The sequence below is a fragment of the Pteropus alecto genome, unplaced genomic scaffold, assembly GCF_000325575.1.
Source record: "Pteropus alecto unplaced genomic scaffold, ASM32557v1 scaffold7, whole genome shotgun sequence".
NCBI lineage: Eukaryota > Metazoa > Chordata > Mammalia > Chiroptera > Pteropodidae > Pteropus > Pteropus alecto.
In genome coordinates, this window is record NW_006494614.1 from 34,358,325 (window position 1) to 34,375,100 (window position 16,776).

Below are 16,776 nucleotides of genomic sequence, written 5' to 3' on the forward strand. Positions count from 1 at the left end.
ATGCCTTAGGATACATATCTACTATAAATTCATTTTTTATCTAATTTGTCTGAGATCTAAGCTTCCTATGGAGGTCCGAGATCAAAGTATCTGATTCTTTCTGATGTCGGCGCTGACATATAATGTGTGCTGACTTAGTTCTGTCTATAACCTCACAGTGGGAGGCAGCCAGCCTCCCTGGGCACCTATACACAGAGCACTTTCATTTCGGCTAGGGAGTCTGTCAGGTATGTTGCTGATTGGGGCTGCCATGTAAATAATTTATAGGAGATTTTTAAATGTTTTGGGGCCTGCGAAGGAAAGCTAACACTTGTGTTAGTCTTTTATGAATAGATGCAGACTTGAAGAGCAAGGGGGAACAGATTCCCAGTGATGGTCTCTCAAAAACAGGATGACAATATATATCTTCAGTGATTTGAAAATAGGTGACTTGCAGTGTTTGAATTTCCCTTATAGAAAGTGGTATTGGTTTTACCAAGGAATAAAAATTCAAAGCTTTTTTTTTTCTTTTTTAAGTTTGCTTCTACATGACAATTTATTATTCTTGTTCTTTGGTTATTTGCTGATCTCAGTAAACTATGTCTTTTCCTCCTACTGGGTACAGTAATTATGGAGAGGACACCAAGCTCAGTACTTGGCATAGAACTGGGCATAATAGGGAGACAATTTTGATGGCATAAAAAGTTCCTTCCCTGAAGGAACTCAACATCCAAAAAGGAAGACAATACTCTCATACAAAAAAGATAACCAATAATAGAAGCAGTTGTACAAGTCAAGTGAAAAACTATTCAATAAGTATTGAGGCATAAATCAATGTAGTTTGAGCTGTCAAAGGAACAGTTCTGGAAGGTGTTGAGATCCCACAGGGAAACTAGGATAATCCAAAAGTTTATATAGCTCTAAGCAAGAGAATTATCCCATAGTTAGATGGACATGGCAGATATATGCCAGGCAAAGGACTGGAAAAGGAGAGAGAACATATGAGTAACGTGGGTTTAGCAGAATATTAACTGATACCTCATAGAAACAACATAAACAACATGATACTTTGTCTCATTTTACTGCTCTATATCAAAAGTGTATTATATATATTTAGATTGTTACTATTACCTTCTCTCTTTCTCACTTCAGTTCCCCTTCATTGTTAAATTAAATTGAATAGGAAATTAGTATACTTTGCCCCAATAATGGGTCGTATAGTGTGATGGAGGCATGATTACTGTCTTCTAACACAATCTAAGACATATCTCAGTAAACTGAAGGGCATAATACACAAGTTAAAAAATTAGCATTTACCTTCTATATAAAACAGTGATTAATGAATTTGGTGATGAACTGTGAGAAAAGCAAAGATGGCAAATGTTAATGTTGGTGTTGCCACCAGGGGTTCAGAATAGTTCTCAACCTTTTTTTCACTGTAAGGTAAACAAAAGATAACATTCACATGCATGAACCCAACCAAACAGTCTTCTTAACTCCCCACTGCTGTCTTTAACTTTACACAATGTTACGTAGTGCTTAGAGTACATGCTCTGGAGCCAAAAATCTTCAAGTTTATAAAAAGAGATCTGCCACTCCTTTGTACCTGGTCTTGGGAAATTACTTAATCTCTCTGCATTCCAATGTCCTCCCTTCCAAAAGAGAGATAATAAAAACATTTATTTCAGAAGGTTGTTTTAAGGATTAAATTATACATATAACTTGTGATAATTGCTACAATCACTGTGTGTTACTTTAAATTATTATTAGCCTTTCTCTCTTCAAAAAACGCACACCAGAATATAAATGAATAAAGGTGCCATTAACATAGAATAATCTCAAATTTCCTTTATTTTGTTAGAAAACATATGCTTTAATAAAACTGCTTTTTAAATTGAACTATAATACCTTATTGTTTGTAACAAACAAATTGATAAATTTCTCAACACACACTGTATTACGAGAATGAGAAAGTCATGAGTAAAGAAATCTTTTCTAAAGGAAGTGAGATATTTGGGGATATGAATAAAAGAAAGCAGAGAGTTTTGAAAAATAGGATGGAAAAAATATTTCAAGATGAGTATGTTTTACGATTATTCTTACAGGTGGAAAATGAGGTAATCAGGGGAAAGAAAACATTCGGGCTTAGAGTAGCATGCAGCCAGAGACTAAAGCACTATGTGGATATAAAATACTTTAAAGGATATATATTTGGGAAATCAGCTAAAAAGAGTTTAAAATTTTGAAGTTAGAAAAGAGTATACTTTTTAAAAACAATGTTTGTAATGTTTAAGCTGATATTTACATTAAATTTCCATGAAATACTCCTACGAATGGTCCTTTGTTTCTTCCTGCAGTAATCATTATCATCACCTTCATCATCATCACAATAAGAACAAAATCACAACACACCAGCTGAGCTTTATAGCGACCTTCACAATTTACAAGGTACCCAAACATGTTTTAGCTCATTTGCTCTCATGACAACCTTATGAGATAGCAAAGCAGGCATTTTACTACTACTACTACTACTACTACTAATAATAATAATAAAGACAACGGTCTCAGTAGTTTGTCTGATTATAAAACCTTTACTCTTAACCACTGTCCTGGGCACATGTGCAAGTGAAATCCCATCACCACCCCGCACACACTCACACTTGAAGAATACTAGCCAGAAGGTGAAATTAGGGCCTTTGTTGCTGTGAAATGCCTTTTCAGATACCTGGTCTGAAAAAACTCCCTAATTCTTTAAACGCTGCTCTTAACAGAAAAAGAAAGTATGTGATATCAGTATTTAATTAACAGGGAGATAGTTGCTATAGAAGATACAAGCAGAGTTAAGAGAAAGTCCAAGTTTTCAAGAAGGTTATAATCTATTGGGGGAAAAGGTAAAATATATTCAAGTCCTTATGCTAATTTATCATACTATTCGACAAATATTCATTAGCACCTACAACCACCAGGATGTTGTATAGGTAACAATATTATAGCCTAAGGGGAATATTTTTATTTTCAATTGATTTATCTTTATGTGCACTAAAGAAAGTTTTGGTTTTTTTCTGAAGCAGTGGAAATATAGTGTTTCTCTAGACTACAAGATCTCTTCAGTCTTCTAATCTCTCATCTATCAATGGGGATAGCACTAAAGTCTATGACCTGTACCTAGATGTTCAATAAATAGTAGCTTTCTTCTCTTCTCTACCCATGTTTTACCATCTCTAGAATCTTTCTATTCAGCTCTTAAATATATTTAACTCTGGTCTGTTGTTCTTTATCATGTCTTGTTCACACTACAATAGCTTTCTAGCTAATCTCTCTAGCGTCCTCACGGTTCATTTTCTTCATTATAGAAAGGCTATTTTTCCAAGAGAGAAATAATATGTCACTGCCTTACTTGAAAACTTTCAGGGACTCCCCATCTTCTGTGAGATATATTCTAAAATCCTTAGTAAGATTTTCAAACCCCTTGCTTTATTTTTGGCCTCTATCTAGTATTATTACATTATTTTTTTTTGCCAACCCCCACCCTGCATACATATCCACACTGAAATACACACACTAGGTTCTCAGTGTGGAGCTCTGTCCAGGGACCCCAACATGCCTTTTTCTTTCTTGCTGCCCTATCTTTACATATGCTATTTTCTATACTGGGGTGCCTTCTCACCATACTGTCCTTTAAAACTCAAAAATCATCTCCTTTGTGAAACCTTCGTAGCTTCTCAAGCAAAGTTAAGTATGCCCTTTCTGTCTTTCCTAGTACTTACTTCTTAGCATAAGGTTCTAACCACTTAGCATAAGGTTTTAACCTTAATCAGCTTAGAGGTCTATTTCTTGGAGTCCTGGAGAATAGGGGACATGCTTCTAGGAGCCCTATTATCCCCGGGCCTAGTACAGGCTCCGTGTACTTTCTTGTTTACATTTGTCTGTACTATGGGAACATAAACTCCATAATATTAGGACTGTTTTTTGTTCATTGCTATATTCCCAGCCTTATCACTTAGTAGGTACTCACTAAATAGTGAATTAATGAATAGATGAACTAATAAACTAATGAGTAATGGACAGGTACTCCAGCAAAGAATCTCTAGAGGCTCAGAATGAGTCCTCCTACAATCCAGTTTGAGTACCTGAAAAGAGATTACATGAATGAAATAAGGCAAAGAAAGAGAAGAGTAGGATTTGTGAAAAATTCGGCAAGTTCATTCTTTTGAGATACTGAATCTGAGGAACTTTTGAAATTTCTGAAAATGGAAATGTTTCAAACCTTCAGACAATGAAGGTATTTGTAAAATAAATGCAAATCAAACTAAGAGGTGACATTTAAGAAAATTGGTGAGACTAGATTGTACATGAAAAACATAAGCAAACAGGAAAAAAGATACCCTAAAATTAGACATCTAGGGTCTTTCTTATTGATAGTTCTTATTTGTTAATTTTAATGTAAATTTGTGTAATGTTTCTATCTTTGTGAGATATAGGGTCATTAATTCATGGTACATTTTATCATTGTAAACTGTAGAAAGAAAAGATACTTGTATAATCATATTTAGTCAAAAAAGATACTTACGGAATCATATTTAGAAGATATTTTAAGTGCATGGTGTCCAAGACAGGCTAGCTAAGTTTGCATCCCTTATCTACTACACTTAAGAACTTTGTGACCCAGAGACCGATCTGTAAAGTGAGGACAGTAATAGGACTAGCTTCAGGGGGTGATAAAATAGTTCTGAGACTTAATTCCAATATGGGGTGAGAGGGGTTCTTACATAGTTCCAAGTAATTCTCCAGACACCAGTTGGGTGTCCTATGATTCAACTAAATTCTGACACTATCCACCCAGAGATAGCATCAGATTACACAGGTTGGGGGCTCAGTCCTACAAGACTGCCCCTCACTCCTCACACCAACTTCTGATGCCAGTTGCAAGCCCAGATTATACTACCTATGCTTCTGACCAACCAGCTACAGATTGAAGTTTCCAAAGACCCCTCCATGGACTCTAGATACTAATTTCAAGTCCAGGTTGTTAGCTGTATTTCTGACCAACTGGCTATAAATCAAAGGTTCTCATGACCCCCTCCTTAGGTCGATTAATTTTCTTGAGCAGTTTACAGAACTCAGAAACATTTTACTTACTAGGTTACCAGTTTATTACAAAAGGATATAAACTCCAGAATAAATGGGTGGAAAAGATGCATAAGGCAAGGTGTGGGGAAGGGGCTTAGACCTTCTATGCCCTCTCCAGGCATGCCTGTCTCCCAGCACCTCTACGTGTTCACCAATCAGGACGCTCTCTGGACTTTGTCTTGTCGGGTTTTAATAGAAGTTTCATTACATAGACATGATTGATTAAATCATTGGCAATTGGTAATTGATTGAATTAACCCCTAGGCCCTCTCTCTTCCCCAAAGGTCAAAGGGTGGGACTGGCAGTTCCCTTTCTTTAATCACATGATTCGTTTCTCCTGGCAACCAGCTCCCATCCTTAGGTGAAGTCCAAAGTCACCTCATTAACATAACAAAAAGATATCTTTATTGCTTTTATCACTTAGGGAATTCTAAGGTTTTCAAAAATTCTGTGCCAGAAAAGGATTTCTTATCATAAATCACAATATCTCAGGTGGCTAAGAGGATTAAATGACTGCCTGGCAGTATTGAGTTCTATCTGAGCATTAGTGATTTGAATTATGATGGTTATTATTTATCCAGTCCTTACTGTATTGCAGGCTCTGGGCAGTGCTTTGCATGATTCATCTTATTTAACCTTCAAACAGTCTTATGAGGTGAATACTATCATTGTCACTGTTTTACAGATGAGGAAATTGAAGCACACAGAGCCTAACTACAATTCACACATTTATTCATCAAGCAAAGAATCAAGCAGCACATCAAACTACATTTGTTTGATTCCAAGCATGTATTCTTAGCTGCTGTGACATGTAGCTTTTAGAGACCATCTTTCATATATTAAATACCATAAACAACAGTTTTGGTAGATTTGATGCAATTGTATCAGTAAGACTATATAGTTCTAGTTCATCATCATTTATTGCTCAAGTAACATGATAGGTTAATTAGTTCATTTACATGTAGCATGATCGCATTTTTAAAAGCTAGTGGTATTATTGCTTATGTAATACATCCTTCAAAGAATTGGGATGGATTAGGACAAAAATGCCCAAATCATCTATTACCTCTGTCAATACCAATGTTGCAGGCTTCTGAGTTGAATATTAATTCTGTCGAATTAGGAAAATAAATGTCAAGGGGAGAGAACAATAATTAAGGTTGTTAAAATGAAATGCATTTTAGTAAATTGTTAAGTAGCACCTAAGAGTGATACGAAATTATACTGAAGCTCAGAGAGGTTAAGTGACAAAATGAAAGTCACAGGGCCAAACAGTAGGGGAAGGGAAACTTGAACCTTAATTTTGTATCTCCAGTCCAGTATTTCTTCAGCTGTTACACAACCACATATGTAAACACTCATATGAATACATGCTTATCTATATATTTGTGTTACCTCTACATATGTTTATTTTCATGTTTTTATAAAATCGAAGATATTCAAATTGTAAATTTGGCATAAAAGCCAAAGAATTCAATAAAACTGGTTTTTAGAGCTCACATTTCTCGATATGAGTGTTTGTTAACCTACTTGGTAAGGCCTAACTATGGCCTAGTTTTCATATTTATGCTGTTAGGCTTACAATAAAAAATCTTTGTTGACTTATCAACATCATAAAAATGTTTCTCTGGGAAGCTCTATAATCAAACTTTTATTACATAATATTAATTATAAATTGGGCATAGCATACAGTGGGTTTTTTTAGAAAAAATTTTAAAAATTTGTAAATCGATAAACGGATAAGACTCAATCTTTAATTATTTGGCAATATCTTTCAGGGACACTAAATGTGCACCATATATAATCAAATGATTGAGAGCTAAATCTATTTCTTCCCCTCCTTTTTTTCTCCATAGATATGAGGATGAAGGTCATGCTGGGCAAGCTGAACGAACTCCCCCACCAGTCACTAAACGGAGTGTCCAGAAGGAAGGTTAGCCGCCGTGCTGTCCAAGAAGAGGGTGGCAGCCGAGAAGGGGCTGCTGTGCCTGCTCCCACTATTACCGGTGTCACCTCCCACAGGCACACCTGCGCCCTAAGCCCTTCTGTTCAGCAGACTTACGTGCAGGAGACTGGGGACTGGAAGGAAGCCCAAGAACAGTTGCTCAGATACCAGCTGGCAGGCCAAGATCAGCTGCTGCTGCTCTGTCGAGACCTCCCACAGGAGAGGCAACAATTGCAGGACCAGAGTCAGTTGGGCAAGGACGGTGGCAGCTTGGGGCTTTCTCAGGAGAAGAAAGCCTCCTGTGGTGTCACCGAGGCATTCTGCCTTCATTCAGTACATGCAGAAGCTATTCACGAACAGCTGTGATCAAGCAGCCTAGTGGGCATTTGGGCTGAAAGTCAGAATGTTCAAAATATTTCTGGAAAATGAGTAAAGGAGACGAGGCTTGATCTGTTAGGAGGCTAAGAAGGGAGAATAGGAACTCTGAATTCTCTTTTTTCAACTTTAGAATGGAAGACGATCGTATAATTGCTTGTAGATTGAAACAGTGTCTGATATATCTTTTGTATGTATCATAGATCCGAGGCCAGGGCTAGACAAATAATAGGTTCCCAAATATTTGTTAATTTTGTATTTGTTTTTTAACTTAAGCCAATTACCTTCCTGATTTCACCATTCTTAATAATGACTCAATACTGATTTATACCAGTAGGAGTTGTTATTAAGCTTTCTCTAGGATGATCACACCTAGTGCTTTGGGCTTTTCTTATTAAGGGATCATGCAAAGGTCTGGTCTGCTACAGTTATTCCCGCAGTGTTGCAGCAAAACATTTATCTTATAGGAACATTTGAATGATAGGAGATTTGTCAGAACTTGTCTTCCAATCACAAGACAACTTCCTGGTTTTTTACAAGTCGATTTTATTTCATAGTTTAAATCTTATCATTATTGAAAGCCCACAGTAAAGCAAACATATCAAGTCTACATTTCATGAGTATTGATACAAGACAATTAATATTCTCATGGGTTTGTTGAAATTTTAGTTAAAGACAAAGATTCAAAAACAGTAAATTTTTGGAAGGAACTTGTTCATGAATCAAAGTTATTTTTCAGTAGTTATTTCTGTTAGTAACTAGGTTAAGTTTACAACTGGAATTAAAAAAAAAAAAAATGAACTCTATTGGGAGACCAGAGATAACTAAGTGGCCAAGTAAATTATCAGCTAACTTATTTATCAAGGAACTGCTTTTTGGAGAAGATAATTCATAGAGCCTGCACAAGGAGGTGAGGAAGAGATTATATCAAGTGCAGCTTCTCTAAGCTGTGCTAGAGTCTCTAATGGAGACCAGAGTAGAGGGTCAACTGGTGTTAAGTTGGGTAAAGAAGCTAATGGCAGTTCCACCTAATCCATGCATTTGCACAGGGCCCATCAGTGTTCACACTAAAGGATAATTTAAACATCCTGACTCTGTCCCTGGCTCTGTTTCCAGAAGTCTTTACATTTTCAAGGGAGTAAAGCAAAGACAACGGAGGTGAGGAGAATTTCCAAAAAGAATTTGCTCTTAGATTTTCTCTACTGTAAACCAGGACTTTCCAATCTCTGAAAGATTAAGGGGCTGTTCTATGTTTGAATTAGAACAGAGTAAGGAGATACACTTTTCTTTTGTAAAATTTTAAATAACGATGCCCTTGTATTAGCCCCATAGAAGGTACTGGCTGAAAGTCATCATCAGCAGGGCATCAGTGGGAAGTATTTCACCCTGCCATGAGTTAACAGAAACTTTCTCAACCTCTTTGTCCATTTTTTTATTTATCTTGTGGACATCTTAAACCTTCAAGCTGCCCTGAAAGGAGTAAGGCAGCCTTCTCTGTGACACTATGTTGGATTCTGAGGGAGACAGAGTTAGTATACTTCAAAAGATATTAATCCAGGCTGTCTGTATTTAAGGAAGGCATTAATGGGCAATCTGGCCTATAGAAATTTACTCTGGAGGTACAAAATAGTTGCCTGCAGGATAAATCCTCATTGTCGATATACTTTGTTTGGGTACTAACAGTGTTTAAAAAAGTAACAACAACAACAAAATAACTTGAATGGCTTAAGCAGACTATGCCTTCTCTAGTTTATTCTCTGCTATAACCTGTTTTTTTTTTTTGTCTCATTTTTGTAGCTTCCTGGTCTATGAAGTAATTCTGTTTGCAATCTTTACTACATATAGTAGGTCTTTGAAGAGCTCTAATCTTTTTGTACAAAAACATTTTAGAAATTAAGGTTTTTGAGTATTATAAAATGATAGTAGTCTTAGCTGAGGTTTTATCTACATATTCTCCCTTTCACTCTGGTGACTTCATTTACCACCTTGAATTTCAGCCTAGATTTCTTTCCTGAGCTCTATACCATATATTTAGCTACCTACTGAGAACTTCTACTAGGTTGTCCCACAGCACTATGAATTAATATGGCCTTAAAGCCTACTCCTCCTCATGCTTTCTCTAATACAATGCAGCACATCCCTGCACTAGACCAGAAATCTAGAGGTCAACCATGACTCCTCATCCTACTTTACCCTTCAAAAGGGTCATCTACCAGCTCTGTTATTTCTGCTCTTTTTTTGCCCTTTTCTCAATCTTTACTATCTTCTTATTTATCCTCCATGTACCAAAAGACTGACTTTTCCAGGAGATAAGATTAAGCCTATCTCTCTGTCTAGGGATAACCATAATCAACCTATTCATTCTACCTCCAGCAAAGTCTGAGATCCCTGACATCACAATTGACTCCTTGGGCCTGAACAGTAGCCAGAAACATTCAAAGTAACTCGCAAGGCATGTGGCATGAAATCTCACAGTCTGAACAGAATCACCCAAACCATAGTTAAGCCAGTCTTCTTTTTCCATCTCAAAAAAATGGGAGAATTGGGTAAATGCTTGAAGCAAATAACTCTTTATTCATTCATGTCTGGAGATGAGCTGATTAGATAAAATACCACTATAGACCAACCCTAAATGTATTCAGACCATAATATTGGTCACCCAGTAACAATCCTTTATTCAAATAAATAATTTAAAAAATATATCTTGTTCACGTATTATTTCAAAGAATCTCTCCCTGCCTTCCATTTCTGATTTTCTATGTATGATGGACTCTTTTCTCTCAAGATACTGAACAAACGAAAATTCTAGAGAGTTAAAAAAAATACTTGTAAATATTTAGGGGTGTTAAAATTAAGAAAAAAGGATGAAAGGAGCTGGGTTCTTTTTACCATCTCTTGAGTTTTGGGGGTTGTGTTCAGGGAAGTTATCAGACTTTGACAGAACTTCATTCTCTCTCAGACAGAGACTGAGCCAATCCAACTAGAGTTTCATCCTGCAGCAGACTTGCCCTTATAATTGCCCAATGAGGCCTTTAGCTCCCTCAGGGGCCCAGTCCTTTCTATGATTGTTTAGCTGAATGACTCTCTTCTGTCTAGCAGTCTAACTTCAAATGTATAAAATCACTATACATTGAAATGTATGTAAACTCTATGCAAAATGAGTATGGGGAAATTGAATGTAAATCACATGCAAATAGCATTCAATCAAGCTTCTATAAAATTGTATACATCAATAACAGTAAAGGATTTTAATTAATTCTGTGATTTAGAATTCATGCATTTATTTCATATTTTGTTTCTAGAATTTATAATGTATGAATGTCAATTTTGAAAGAGCTATAAACAGAAGGAATAATTTTACAGAGTATAGAACAGTTGATTTCAACCTACACTATAGTACTGTGAATAATTAAGGATACATTTGAGAGACAAATCACGTTTCCAGAATGTAATTTGTAAAAATAAAAAAAAATAGAAAGAAAGAAAGAAAGAAAAAACATTATTATAAAGTTAAATGAGGTTTAAGTGGTACAATACAGAGCTTTGCCTGTTTACAAATATTTTTCTAGCATTTGCTATTTTTAGACTTCAAAAAGACTGGAGATTTCTTTGCTTAGAACAATTCAAGAAAAAAGTATATTCTGTTCATCAATCTGGCCTGTTTTGAGACAAAAGATTCATTTAATACATTTTTAGGACTTTTCAGAATTTACTGGGATTTGAAGAGTTGATGGTTTCTATATCCTCTCTTATTTCAGTCTCAAAATGATGATTCGTTTATTATTACCATATATTTTATTTCAAAATTAGTCGCTATAATATAAAGGGAAAAGAGAGTCAATTTCCTTTTGACACATGTAGAAATACCACTCTTTTCTCCACTTTATAATGAAGAAACAGTCAGATGCAAAACTCTTACAAAGATCCAAAGCAAAATTGGTAATTTGTTTGGATTGCATTTGCTTCTTTTAAAAATTTTTCTCAATTTAATAATAGAGTCATCCAGTAGAATGACTTATGTAGAAAGGTATTCAAGATATACTTTTAGGCTAAAACAAACAAAAATCAAATTGCAAAACAATAATGTAATATGCTTTGCCTGTAGTTTATTTATGTATAGAAAGGTTATGGAGAGACAGCCAATATATATTTGAAAACAATAGTTACTTACCTCTAAGGAATGGGATAGGTAATATGGATATATTTGCACTTTCTATTTTATATCTCAATATTTCTATAAAGGCATGTTACTACTAAAACAAATTTTTAAAATATTTTCTCCAAGTTATGATTAACCAAAGGTTAGCAATCTCTTTAGAGTTCACTCAGAGGTAAGGAAATTCTTAGTCCTTGAAGGTGAAGTAAGACAAATATACAGGAGAAGAAAGAGAAGGTATGGAATAGAAGATGAATGGACCAGAGAGGCCAAAGAGGAATAAAAGGAAAAAAGAAAGTCTTTAAGTGAGGAAAGAAATGTTCCATGGTGGACAGAAGTCAGAGTATGAATAAATCTGCTTTCTTATCACAGTGTCCCTCGAATGTCATACAAGCCATGCTACCTAGGGTCCCATCTATGTGAGGAGTCTATAAGGACTTGTATATGACTATGGGCTCAGCATCTCTCCATAGGATTCAAATATAAAAGAGCTGTCTCCCTATCATTCATATAAAGGAAACACTGGAGAAGCAAATGCTCACTCTAAGTCAAGAGTGAACCCAGCAAATTCCTATAGCACTGAGAAGTACCCACAGGATATTTTTCCCCCACTTTCCCAGATTAGTGACACTGTGTACTTCTTCCACCCCAGCTCCACAAGAACTTATTCTAAACCCACACCAAGTGGTGTTATAGCCCCGAACACAAAGGGCTGACTTGGTACCAGCTATCACAGCACACTTGTTAGGCAGGTTTCAGAGACTCTAATTCTTGTGATAGAGCCTTAAGTCAAGAGACTGTGAGCTTCAATTTGCAAATAATGGATGTGGCCTGAGAAATTAGATGCTATACAATTTTCTAAAACTTGGGGATGAACAAATAATCCTGTGTGCTTATCTACAGTTTGACAACTCTAGAAGTGTTGAAAATTTGGGCTAGTAATACCAAATTTTCTCATTAGAATTTCTTTCTACATGTCTTTATTTTATTCACAAGGAGCCACAGCCTCTATCAAAAAATATCTGCTAAATTATTCTCATGACTGTCAAACATGGTTAAGTAACTTTCATTTAACAAAAAACAATAAAACAAAAGCAAACATTCTTTGACTCTTTAGACTCTTTCAGATCTCTTCCCATTTTTCTACTCCCATTCCAACCTAATTGTTCGAAAGAATTTTGCTCCCACATTTCATTACTTTGTCAGTTTTCATTCACTCTACCAGGCACTTCAAAATGCCTCTGGCCCATCCACAGGACAGAGGCCACTCTTTGGGCTATCACCAGTGACTTCCTTATTTCCAATTCTCAAGAACAATCTTAATCTTACATGACATCTCGGGAGCATCTAGTCCAGACTTTCTCTTCCTCTTTCTTGGACCACTTTTCTCTCTTGGCTTTTGTAAAGACTTCTCTCCTTGATTTCCTCTAATGTCACTGGATGCAGCTTCTCAATAAGCAATGGAGTGAAGGAGCAGATCTTGGTTTCTGATGGAAAATCCTGCAAGACCCTAAGAAGAAAATCTAGTTGAGCATTTGCAGTCTTTTGACTTTGAGAACTGAGAGGTGAAAAATGGGTGGCATTTTTGTTGTTGCTGTGAATATTTTACCACTTTTTTGAGGTGTAACTGACATGTAAAAAAGCTGTACAAATTTAATGGATAAGAATACACCCATGAAAGCATCACCACCATCGAGACCATACACATATCCATTCCCTCCCAAAGTTTCCTCTTACCTCCTTATTAGTAGTAGTAGTAGTAGTAGTAGTGAAAGTAGTAAACACCTAACATAAGACTGACTCCCTTAGAAAGTTTACAATCTAGTGTTGTCAGCTGTAGGCACTATGCTATATAGTAGTTCTTCAGAATTTATTAATGATGCATAACTGAAACTTTATACCCTTTGGCCATCATCTCCCCATTTTCTTCTCCCCGTAACCACTGGCAATCATCATTCTGCTTTCTGCTTCTATGAGTGTGACTATTTTAGATTCTACATATAAGCGAATTCATACATAATTTGCTTTTCTATGCTGGCTTATTTCACTTAGATAGTGTTCTCCAGATCCATCCTTGTTATTGCAAATGACAAGATTTCCAGCTTTTTTAAGACTGAATAATATTCTACTTTGATTATTGCTTTAAGTCACTAAGTTTCTGGTAATTTGTCACTCAGTGATAGAAAACTAATACAGACACTATGGTTTCACTGAAGAAAAAGCAGGGTGGGGAGTGGAACTCAGTCTTCTTCTGTCTTTGTGCCTGTCTTTGGATGGCTTCTGATCTCTTTTTCAGCAGACATGAATCACTTCCAGTCCCCCAGAAACTTAAACTCCTCATTCAACCCATAGATTCTCCTCTGACAGCACAACTATCCCCTGTGGGCAGCTGGATCACATCAGTTCCCACCTGTCTTCCCCAGGTTTCCCACCGGCACAGCACACTTGCTCTTTCCAGCATAGAGGCAGCCAGCTCTCAGGTCCTCCAGCCACAATGGATTTGTTTTCATCACCGGAACCACAAGATGAAAACAAACCAGATTGTCATTTTTTTCTTCTCTTTTCTGTCTCCTCATTCCCCAGTCTGCTTCTAAAACTAGATTCTGACAAAAGTTATTTGCAGCATTCCCATCAGTTCCATGAGTGACAGGAGACTGGTGTCAAGTGAGAAAATGAAATGTAAATTTTATTAAACACCCCCTCTCATCTCTGCGTATCAATCCAGATTCCAGACGAACATAGCAAATCAAATCCTGTCTAGGCCAGGCCTCAGGGCACACGGAAAATCATTTCTCCTTAATACTATTCCATTCTAGTAAAATATTTTCCTGTTTGGTAAATGAAAATTTTAAATGCAAGCCCTGTTTTAATCCCAGTGAAAAGTACGTCTTCAAAATGAACATTTGGAGGAGGTAGCGGAAAAGAGGGAAGATTCGGGGGCAAAGGGGAAGGAGAAGAGAAGTAGGAAAACAATTGTATTTAGCTGTGTCATCTGCAGTCCTGTCTGGTGGCTGTGCAGGGATGCATATCTGCAAAATAAATGGCAACATTTTTTGAAAGCTTGGACCATCAAGACATTTATCCACATGCTGCCCTGTCTCAGCGATAATAAAGATCTTAAATCGGATACACTGCCTTAAAATACACTGCTTATTCTGGGTGTGAATATGTGGACAATTATCAGCTTGTATGTAGTTTTGACAGGTAATGTCTGTGTGTAAAGAACATTCCTGAGGCCTTAAAAACGTGATTAACTTAAAAATGATAAAAGCATATTTTGCTTGCACATTGAAGTGAAAATAGAATTAATAATCCAAAAATGAACATTGAAAATACCACTACTACTTAAAATACATCCTGTTTATCTATATTCCACTGAATAAATTTAAATTAAAAAAAAAACTGTAAATATAGCTTTTTGTTAAAAAGAGAATATAATCGATTAAATCTACTTTTTAAGATTTGCTCATTTCAAGTGTGTAAAATCATTTCAAAATGACAGTTTGTCAATAATATATTTGCATTTGGACCACCTATCCTGATTTGCTTGAGCTTGGGGGGTTTCCGGGGATATGCGACTGTCAGTGTCAAAATTGGGAAATCCCAGAAAGTTCCAGTAAAGCCAGGAGCATTAGTCATCCTAACATATTACTGTTTTAAATAACATAAAATAGTAATTTCTTATACTCTGATAAATTATTACTATTGTACACTTTATTTTTGGACAATGGTCTTGAGCTAAATAAATGTATAGCTGTGACTGGGTGTGATCTCCTTGGTTTGGTCCAACATGGCAGATGGAGTTTAGGCTTCCAGATATGAGAGGGCACAACTCAGCATTACTGTTGATACCTGAGAAAATGGCATTCTTACCCTGTCTTGTCCTTGACTTGTGGTTAAGCTTAAAAAACATTATTTTTGATACGACTACGAGCAGTCAATACAAAGGAACTTGAGTTCTGCTTTTCAGATACTTAGGAATGTGCTAGAAGAACATAACTGATACTGCATAAACAACATCTCCAGTTAAAAATAGAACCCAGCTTAGATACATTTCTGCATTTAAGATCTGAAAATGTAAATCAAGTGTTGGGATAAATAGTGCATTAATTTCCCAAAAGAGGTATAACATTCCTCACTTAGCAGGGGTCTGCTCCTGAGATAGGTGTTATATTTAGAATTCAAAAATAATGCCACGCTTCCTTGTACACAAGAATTTTATATGGCAATGTAGAAATTTATCTTGAATTGTTGTATTTGAAATCTACAAGCCTTGTTTGCTTAATTAAATATATTTGATTTCTTAATTATACTTCCTTTTTTAGTATTTTTGTGTACTAATTAATTAAAATAGAGTACTTTGTTTTGGAAATCAGTACAAATTATAGGCGTAAAGAGCATAAAAGCTAGACTAACTCAAGGGAAAACTATGGATTTATTAACGTGTATTTGGGGTTTGCCTCTAATTTTGTCTTATTTTATTTCTTCCAATCTTAGCCTCTAAATCTTTGGTGTTGAGACCAGTTCATCTCAGAAGTATTTTGAGTTCTGGACCTATCTTTTCTATATCTTTCCCATCAAACTTAGCTACCCAATGACCTATTTCTTCCAGAATTTCTAGTTTTGTAGAATAATTCACACTAGTGATGTAATGTTAAATACATCACATCTCCTAGGGACCATTTTTTATTTTAACAGATTTCCCAACCGATGGCTTAAAGGAATTGATCTAAAGATGGAATTTCAATTAACGGCAGAAGGCTATTTTAGGAGAAGAAGCTTCAATAATATATTAATGTCCTATTGTTATTATTACCGCAATCTTTATGCCTTAAAACAACACAAATTTATTCTCTTAAAGTTTTGGAAGTCAGAAATCTGAAATCAGTTTAACTGGGCTAAAATTATAATGTAATCAAGGCTGGTTTTTTCAAGATGTTCTAGGGGAAAATCTGTTTCCTTGCTTTTTCAGTGTCTAGTGGCTGTCTATGTTCTTTGCCTTGTGGTCCCTCCTCTACTTTCAAAGCATATCTCCAATACCTACTTCACTCCAACTTCTTGATTCACATCTACTATTTTTCTGATCTGTCTAAGGACCACTGTGATTACATTTAGGACTTACCTGGATAATCCTGGATTATCTCTTAATTTACAGATCCTTAACCTAATCTCATCTTCGGACCCCCATTTA

At 35.9% G+C, this 16,776-nt stretch overlaps 1 protein-coding gene across 1 annotated transcript in view; it reads left to right on the forward strand.

Moving 5' to 3' along the window:
• The window catches only part of PKHD1 (PKHD1, fibrocystin/polyductin), a 413,647-nt gene extending 403,518 nt beyond the window's left edge, over positions 1 to 10,129 (forward strand). The window contains exon 67 of the mRNA XM_006926447.3: positions 6,966 to 10,129. Within this exon, the coding sequence (XP_006926509.2) occupies positions 6,966 to 7,420 (455 nt within the window). The 3' untranslated portion in view covers positions 7,421 to 10,129. The remainder of the gene's footprint in view (positions 1 to 6,965) is intronic.
• The last annotated feature ends 6,647 nt before the right edge of the window (positions 10,130 to 16,776 follow it).